This window comes from Microcaecilia unicolor, chromosome 1 (genome assembly GCF_901765095.1).
Source record: "Microcaecilia unicolor chromosome 1, aMicUni1.1, whole genome shotgun sequence".
NCBI lineage: Eukaryota > Metazoa > Chordata > Amphibia > Gymnophiona > Siphonopidae > Microcaecilia > Microcaecilia unicolor.
Genome location: NC_044031.1, coordinates 757,652,679 through 757,660,437, shown reverse-complemented (window position 1 = coordinate 757,660,437; position 7,759 = coordinate 757,652,679). Strand labels below are relative to the sequence as shown.

The window sequence follows — 7,759 nt, the reverse complement described above, 5'->3', positions numbered from 1 at the left end:
ATGAACAACCCAAAGGCCACCGAGAACTAGCAGAAATGACACGAACACTAGACCTGTTACAGCATGACTCTTAGCACTAACCCCGCCTCCTGACGTCATCGGCAGGCGAGGGCAACCCCCCCCCCCTGCCCTTTTAAAACCAACCTGACGTCAGTCCGCCTGCTCCCCTCGGATTGGCTGGGGCTAGGGAGGTGGAGCGGTGGAATCTTGCGCTGCTTCCGGGAGGGGCGGGGCCTGCAGCTGGAGGACGGCGGCGGCGCCGTCGAGGCGGCAGAGGTGGCGGGGGCTGGTTCGGTGAGCGACCGCGGGGTCTGGAGGGCGCAGGCGGTAGAGCGGGAGCCCCGGTCAGGGATGGAGGGAGGGTCCACGTCGCGGGTCTCGCCGTAGCGGGGAAAGAGCGTTGGAAGGGGCTCGCGCTGTGCTTTGCGTGTGCGCGTGGCAGCAGCGCGTGCGTTCTCTTGCTCGCTCGCGCCACACTTTGCCCAGTGCATCTGGCTCCCGCGACGTAGACGCCGCCAGGGTCGGGGGATTTCTCGCAACTGAGGATGATTTTTCTTCTCTCTTGCAGGTGGGACTGGTGCAATGAGGGTGAAGACGGGGTCGACCCAGACCTTCCAGGCTCCCTTCACGGTCCGCATTTCCCCGGACAGCCAGGTCTACACGTTCAGAAGCTGCAGGTCAGAGTCGGAACAAGACTCGTCATCTGAAGACGAGTTGGACGTGTCAGAGCTGCGAGTGAGAGGCCGAGAGCAGCGGAGGTCGAATGGCACAAAGGAGAAGGTTGGAGACACGGTGCTAATGGAGCGTCTGGTCCAGAAAGAGGATAACCTCAACAAGCTGGCTCTGCAGTATGGTTGCAAAGTAAGAAAACACTTTGTTCAACTAAAGCAAATACGATTTCGTGCAAGAATTTGGTGCCAGACCATGTGGTTAAAAGCAGTTGACTTGAAAAAAACAAATGTGTAGATAAGTTCTCTTGGAGGAAGAGGCCATACCATAGGTAGTCCTTGGGTCAAGTAGCATAGAGTGCTACTGCCTTTTGGGTTCCAGCCAAGTACTTGTTGTGAGTTGGATTAGCCACTCCTGGAAACAGGTTACTGGGCTTGATGGGCCTTTGGTCTGACAGAGTTAATCGTTGCATGTTTCAGATTAGTCTAAAAACCGCTGTGGAGTGCTGCTAGTCTGGCTGACTACACAGATATCTGGCTGGTGATGCATTAAGTGTACCAGTATAGCCATTCTGTTCTTTTTGCTTGAGGGAAAGGAAGTCTGGCTGGTTAAATACCTTGGAGGTGATTAGGAACATTACAGACACAGGAGACTGAGCCAGAGAGACAAAAAAAATCAGCCCCAATAAATCTGAGCAAAATTAGTTTTAGCTTTCTCTAATAAATGTGCCTGCAGTCATCCCACTCTGGGCAGCAATTTATCTGAGATGTAAGAAATTTTTATTTTTTTATTTTAGTTACATTTGTACCCCGCACTTTCCCACTCATGGCAGGCTCAATGCGGCAGGCAATGGAGGGTTAAGTGATTTGCCCAGAGTCACAAGGAGCTGCCTGTGCTGGGAATTGAACTCAGTTCCCCAGGACCAAAGTCCACCACCCTAACCACTAGGCCACTTCTCAGTCTGGGAGACCTCCAAAGCATTATCAGCTGACAAGGCATTACCTCTGAGTTGATATTCAAATAAAGTCTGTGTACAGTGGGTAATCAAGAAACACAAAGAAGTGCTGATGACCAGGAGGAGACCACTGTGGTTCAAAGTTATTGTGGTATCACAGTACAATAAATTCCTTGAAACCATGGTGAACTCATGAGACCTTTGTTCTCCTCCTGGTCGTCATTGCTTCGTTGTTCCATCGTGGACCGGCCCTCTTTTGTCCCTGTGCTTGTAAGGGTGACATCTTTGGAATGAAAATTTAAGTTGAGACACCAGCTTGGTGGCACGAGATTTGAATCTTGGCTTTAGGTTCTCTGTACCCCAGATCAACGGAAGATGGGGATACTGTGGAGCGTCTAGGGAAGTGGAGTTCACCACTGGCGGCTGGATTTTAAGGTCCCTAATTGAAAGGTTCTGAGGTCTGTTGCTGCAGTGACTGGACTAAAGGACTTGGAGGGGAAATAAAACAAGAGGGAAAAAATTCCCAGGTAGTTGCAAGTGGTGGTTCACAGTTCCAGGTGCCGCCAAAATCAGTTCTGAGCTGGAATCCTAAGACAAGGACGGAAGGAGAAAAAAGTGCAATTGCCCCCCTGTTTACTCTGGACTCTTAAGAATTCCATAATTCTTTGCCATAAGAAATGAGGTGCCATGTGACCTACCAACTGTTCACCTTGTGGAAAAAATGTTCTCCAGCAAAAGGGAGTCCCAAGTACTTGGAACAGTTTGAAAACCTGTACCTGAGATTCACTTTGGGCTCTGATACATACTGCCTTTTTAAACTAGTAATTTCTTTAACTTTGAAAGAGCCTTTTGTGAAAATGGACCACTTTCTCAGAAGCATTTTACTTTTGCTGTTTTGGTCCATTGGCATCTAACATAGGGGCATGATCTGGATTTCCTGACAGGTGCCAGAAGGGGGGCAGTAGAATTTCACACATTAAAGATGACTGCTAGTCCTGCATGTTTTTAACACTTCTAAATCCCATTGACGGTGGCCTGCCTCTGTGATGTGGTGTTCTCGACAGTACTGCCGGTTTTCTCTGCTCCCAAATCGCACTTTGTACCCTGGGCTCATTGCATAGTACTTCAAAATAAGCTAAAAATTTAAGTACACTAAAAAAAATTAAAGCTTGGGTCTTTCTTTGTAAATCTTGAAAACTATGCAAATCCTTTTCATTTAGCTGCAGATAGAAGTTGGATATTTACTTGGGGAGATATGATAGAGGTCTATAAAATAATGAGTGGAGTGGAACGGGTAGACGGGAATAATTTTTTTACTCTTTCCAGAAATACTAGGACTAGGGGGGCATGCGATGAAGCTACAAAGTAGTAAATTTAATACGAATCAGAGAAAATGTTTCTTCACTTAACATGTAATTAAACTCTGGAATTTGTTGCCAGAGAATGTGGTGAAGGCATTTAGCTTAGGGTTTAAAAAAAGGTCTGGATGGCTTCCTAAAGGAAAAGTCCATAGACTGTTATTAAATTGACTTGGGGAAAATCCACTGCTTATTTCTGGGATAAGCAGCATAAAATGTTTTGTACTTTTTTGGGGTCTTGCCAGGTATTTGTGACCTGAATTGGCCACTGTTGGAAAGAGGATGCTGGGCATGGTAGACCTTTGGTCTGTCCCAGTGTGGCAATACTTACGTACTTATCATCACGCTAATATAAATATACCAATATATGTAGATGGAAAAAATGAGAATGATCTAGGTAGGTTCAAAACTATTTTCTGGCTAATTTATTTATTCACTTACTTACAGGTAGCAGATATCAAACGTGTGAACAACTTCATCGGTGAACAGGATATGTATGCGCTAAAGTCGGTCAGGATACCTGTGAAGATACATGGCGTTCTAAGTGAGACGAGAGATGAGTTGAGACCTTTGCAGGACTCGGGAGCAACTCTTATCGAACTGCCTGACACTGATGGAGCCACTGGCACGAATGAAAGCCAGGACCTAACGGCATACTTTAAAGGGATCGACCAGAGCATTCGGGAAGCTGCACAGTCCACAGAAGGTGATTTTTATTCAGTATCACCGGGCAAAATGTCAGTGAGCCAGAAGGATTTCAGCTCGGGAGCAGACTGGGGTATCCGGTGGTGGAACGCAGTTTCTATCTTGCTTTTAATAGGAATTGTCATACCGGTATTTTACATCATTTATTTTAAAATGCAGGCAACTGGATTGCCTTCCAATGTCACCAGCAAAGCCTTTGAAAAAGACCTGGCTGCCACATTAGGGGCCCATCACCACACGACCTCTGTTGGAAACAGCCACTTGGACACCTGGGAGCCTCAGAAGTTAAGGCGGGCGAGGACAGAGGAACATGAGCAAAGGGACGGGCAGGGAAACGCTTTGACGTGACCCCGCAGCTACCCTGAATCCTACAAGTCTTTGTTTTTTTATTTTTTAGGAACAAACTCCATGAGTAACTTGTTGCTTTTTTTGGGGTGTTTCCAAAGATGGAATAATGCAGCACTTTTTCTTTTTTTCTTTTCGGTATCTCTGGGGAAAGCTGTAAGAGCTCCTTTCCCAGGATGAAGGGCACATACCAGCCCTAGAGCAAGTCTGTCATGCTGCTTTCCAGCGCAGTGTTTTCAAAATCAGAAACATGTTACTTCTCAAGTTCTTTCTTTTTTTTTTGGGGGGGGGGGGGGGGGTTAGCTTGGTATGTTGTAATCCTGGTTGTTGGTAAGCAGGCAAACTCAATAGTTGAATGAAAAGTACACTCAGGAGAGGAAGGGTCACCTAAGTGTTTCATATTTATATATAAAAAAAATGATATATATATATATAAACACAGTCCTTTTCATTCTGCCCAAGTGACAGATGATAGGTCAGACCCAAGTTGTAAGCAAGTGTCTTTGTAACATTTTTTTCCAACATTGTTTGTTTTTGCTAAAACTTACTTTGTAAAAATAAAAATAATAGTAAAAAAAAGTCAGCTCCGTGTTAGCCTACAAAAAAATAAGCCTAGTTACGCCAACAACGCAGTCAGCTTCAACAACTCCTTATTAGATCAATAGCTTGAGGAAGAGGGACTGTGGTCCTGAAAGCTGCACACTCTGCCTTTCGTTAGAGCAGTGGCTCCCAAACCTGGTCCTGGAGGCACCCCAGCCAGTCAGAGAGATTTGCTTTGCGCTGCCTGCCCATCTCTCTTATGAATGTTTATTGTGGATATCTTGAAAATCTGACTGGCTGGGGTTCCTCAAGGACCAGTGGGCCAAACAGCGCTCTAAAAATAGCGCCGGAAGTGTGGGGCTAAAACGCCCCTATGATCAAAGCTAATAGCGCACAAATTTATGTGCACTATTATCTCTGATCATGGGGGTACGTCTGCAGGACGATTGTGCCTGGGCATTTGCCCGAGGCACAGTCCTCCCGCAGAAATTGTTTGACAGGTCCAGGCTGTCAAAAACCTGAATCTGTCAAACAGAAGAGGTTTGACAGGTTTGGGCTTTTCTCCTGGACCTGTCAATCCCCACCCCCCAAAATGCAAGACCTGGGACTTCCAGGCCCCTCCCCCCAAAGCACAAAAACACCCTGGTGGTCCACTGGGACCGCTATCTATCTGCCCCGCTCCACCCCCAGGGGCCTACCTCTCTGTAGTGGTGGGTAGTAGCTGGAGGAGGGAGGGACTAGCACTCCCTCCTTCCTCTTTGAGGGGGGGGGGCGGCTTCCCAAAATGGCATCATCCCACTCTGCATGGTGTATCCTGGGATGTGCTGGGTGGGGCTTAACTTTAAACCCTGCCAGGCACATCCCAGGATGCACAGGGCAGGGTGGGATGCTGCCATTTTCGGAAGGGCCCCCCCCCCCCCCCCCCCCGAAGAGGAGGGAGGGAATGCTAGTCCCTCCCTCCTCCAGCTACTACCCACCACTACAGAGAGGTAGGCCACCGGGGGGTGGAGGGGGGCAGAAATAGCTGGACCACCAGGGCGTTTTTTGTGCGATGGGGAGGTTTGTTGTGTTTTGTGGGTGAGGGATGCCTCCAGGTCTTGTATTGGGGGGGGGGGGGTGGGGGGGGGGCTTAGGTTTGACAGGTCCGAGAGAAAATCCTGGACCTGTTAAACCTCTTCAATGGATCTCCCTCGGTAGCAAACCCTAACGCCAGCTCCGAGCTGGTGTAAGGTTTGCAGTGGTAGCAGCGCCCTTGTTGACGCGCTGCCCACTGATCATGAGGGATAAATGTGGGAGACCCTTGTTTGCTTGCGTTTGCATGCAATTAGCTCTGATCATCGGGCGGGTGCAAACACAGGTGCTAGTATGGCGCTATTGGCCTCTAGCGTCCATGCTTGTTTCTGATCGGCCCACAGGTTAGGGAACTAGTGCAATAAAATGATCATTGTTGCCCAGCCCTGTTGTTTTTTTTTTGTTTGTTTGTTTTTAACCAATTTTGTTTTCGTTTGCAGGCTATGGTGGTGGTTTTTTTTTTTCCAGTGTTCTCTGTTGTGTTTATTGTGCTGTATACTCAGAAAAGTAGACGGATCTTGCTCTGTTCTGTATTTATTGGTACAGATCTTTGTAGGCCTGGACTGCTGAACTTCCGTGATCGTACTGTGGCCAACCCTGCTGATAGAAAGCTTTGCAGGTGGTACCTCCTTTATTATAAAGGAGCATGTTCCAGGCTTATTATTTTTTACATTTGTATCCCACGTTTTCCCACCTTTTGCAGACTCAGTGTGACTTACATATAACCATTAACGGCATTAGCCAATTCCGGTCTGAACAGATACATGGTATGAATGGATACAAAGTGATATTGTGGTAGAATGAGGTACATTTTTGGTAGGTACAATTGGGGGGAACATAGGGAGGGAAATGGGGAACAAGAGTCAGGTAATGTCCGTTACGGTCTTTGGTTGCATTGTGTCGCAAGTGAACAGTCATTTTTATGTTGGATCGGTGGGGTATGCTCTTCTGAACAGGTCTGTCTTTAGTGCTTTCCGAAAATTTAGGGGGTCGAGCGTAGTTTTTACTGCTTTTGGCAATGCATTCCATAGTTGTGTGCTTAGGTAGGAACAGACTTGTTTAGAAAGAGCACCTATTTTGTTTCTGATAAGGAGGCTTTGTGCCTGGGGCGTAGCCACAGGTGGGCCTGGATGGGCCCAGGCCCAGCCACTTTTGCTCCAGGCCTGCCCAGCCTCTTCTGCCCGCTCTCCCCATCGACGTGGTCTGCTCACTTTTACTGCCCTGAAGTGCCGTTCTCCCTCCAGCACCGGCGATTCCCATAGCCAGCCTTCTGCCAGCGCGCGTTGTCGGGGCCTCTTCTCAGGCGCGTCCCACCTACTTTGCAACTTCCTGCGTCCCACCTTTGCGGAAAACAGGAAGTTGCAGAGTAGGCGGGACGCGCCTGAGAACAGGCTCTGACGACGCCCGCTGGCAGAAGGCTGGCTATGGGAATCGCCGGTGCTGGAGGGAGAACGGCGCTTCAGGTCTGTGAAAATGACCAGAACTGACCATGTGCAGGGGGCTGTCTCGAGGGGGGTGGTGGTAGCGGGTGGAGAGGAAATGCGAGGCCCTTGCCCACCCAGTCCACCTCCAGGTCCATCTAAAAATTAAACTCTGGCTACGCTACTGCTTTGTGCACAGGTGCCAGGAGGACTCCTCAGAAGCTTAGCGGAGATTGGGTGGCAGAGCCGGTGGCGGGAGACGGAGATGGTGCTGGGCAGACTTCTATGGTCTGTGCCAGAGCTGGTGGTGGGAGGCGGGGCTGGTGGTTGGGAGGCGTGGCTAGTGCTGGGCAGACTTATACAGTCTGTGCCGGAACCAGTGGTGGGAGGCGGGGCTGGTGGTTGGGAGGCGGGGATAGTGCTGGGCAGACTTATACGGTCTGTGCCAGAGCTGGTGGTGGGAGGCGGGGCTGGTGGTTAGGAGGAGGGGCTAGTGCTGGGCAGACTTCTACGGTCTGTGCCCTGAAAATGGCAGATACAAATCAAGGTAAGGTATACACTAAAAGTAGCACATATGAGTTTATCTTGTTGGGCAGACTGGATGGACCATGCAGGTCTTTCTCTGCCGTCATCTACTATGTTACTATGTTTACCCAGCTGTTTTCCCATAACCACAGCCTGAGAGCAAAGCCTTA

The 7,759-nt window shown here is 48.9% G+C and overlaps 1 protein-coding gene across 1 annotated transcript; it reads left to right on the top strand.

The window, feature by feature from the left end:
* Window positions 1-233: 233 nt before the first annotated feature.
* On the top strand, window positions 234-4,898 carry LYSMD4 (LysM domain containing 4). Its single transcript, XM_030189733.1, has 3 exons — window positions 234-294; window positions 569-861; window positions 3,430-4,898. Exons 2-3 carry the CDS (start codon window positions 583-585, stop codon window positions 4,033-4,035), a joined length of 885 nt encoding a protein of 294 aa, XP_030045593.1. The 5' UTR covers window positions 234-294; window positions 569-582; the 3' UTR covers window positions 4,036-4,898.
* Window positions 4,899-7,759: the final 2,861 nt, after the last annotated feature.